A 1,274-nucleotide genomic window follows, 5' to 3' on the forward strand; every position below is an offset into this window, starting at 1 on the left:
TTATCTTGCATTGAAGATACGCAAAGCCACGGATGGATCTTGATACTGGCAACACTTATTGTCTTTTCTTCCCATACTCACCAGAGCATCTGGTTCACTCCATGACTATAGCAAAAGACATGAAACCTCATGTGTCGTTCTCCATTAGTGCTTCACTCAAAGAAGCTCATCATGTTTCGGGGTCTGCATCTGCACTTCTTATTGGAGGGTTTTCTGTAACGGGGCCAAACAAGGTTATCAAGTTTCTTACTTTCTTTGCATCTCCGAAAGTATCGTTAAGCAAAGCCTATATGTGCTTTACGTGAGTTTGACCTGGAAATATTTTGCAGCTGAATATAGATGCGAATTCAAACACGACCATCATTTCAATACTGGGGAACACCGGTAAATCCCGTATATCCATTGGTCGTTAGTTTTTTCTTATTTCTCTCTTTTTCTTTTTTTTATAAAGAAATGCAAATGATACGTAATATTACTCATTGCAGATGTTCAAATTCACTGGCGTAACAAAGGTCGGTTATCGATCAGCTTGATCAAAAGGGAAGATTTTGGTATCGCAGGGCATGCACTATACAAGGTAATTTCTCACTTAAACCCTATCTATAAGTTCAGTAATCTAATCCATCCATACTAGTATAAAATTAACAATTCATCGATATTCATTCACATTTTTCAGGTGGATGTGTTAAGATCAGAGCAATTCACAGATAGAATCCTCATCACTCTCCCTGCTACTGGTGAGCTACTTCTTATTACACCGGTTATAAATTAGGCTCTAATTCTTCAACTTACCATGTGATGAAATATTTTCTACAGGCCAAAGTGTAGAAATCGATGTCTCCTATGACACGGGCGAGTCCCTCTCTAAAGATGGAGACTGTATTTTGTTCAAGATACTATGGAGCGTTTTGGTGTTGACTGTATCAGTGATCATCTTGTTGAAAGTGATAGATAGATCAGGTCCAACAGGAGCTACTAGAACTGCAACAAACGGTGGAGCTGCAGCACCGGGAACACCAGAAAGAAGAAGCGGTGTGGTTACTTACCACGAGGAATCTCCTAGAACACCATCACCTTTTATGGAGTATGTGAAGAGAACAGTGGATGAAACTCCTTATTACAAAAGAGAAGGAAGAAGAAGGTTCAATCCTCAAAACACTATGTAAAATCTAAGATGATGATGATTTTGTTGCTAGTTGGAAACTTTGTTCATTAGAGATTAGAACATCTTTTTGTTTGTAAACCACCAAACCCGAGGCCAGCAATGTTTATAG

The 1,274-nt window shown here is 38.9% G+C and overlaps 1 protein-coding gene across 1 annotated transcript in view; it reads left to right on the plus strand.

Annotated features, from left to right (window-relative positions):
* The window catches only part of LOC104719708 (nuclear pore complex protein GP210-like), a gene marked incomplete in the record, with an annotated part of 13,826 nt that extends 12,558 nt beyond the window's left edge, over positions 1 to 1,268 (plus strand). The window contains 4 exon segments of the mRNA XM_010437672.2: positions 330 to 384; positions 486 to 577; positions 677 to 737; positions 817 to 1,268. Coding sequence (XP_010435974.1) covers positions 330 to 384; positions 486 to 577; positions 677 to 737; positions 817 to 1,166 — 558 coding nt within the window.

The sequence above is a fragment of the Camelina sativa genome, chromosome 10 (genome assembly GCF_000633955.1).
Source record: "Camelina sativa cultivar DH55 chromosome 10, Cs, whole genome shotgun sequence".
Taxonomy (NCBI): domain Eukaryota; kingdom Viridiplantae; phylum Streptophyta; class Magnoliopsida; order Brassicales; family Brassicaceae; genus Camelina; species Camelina sativa.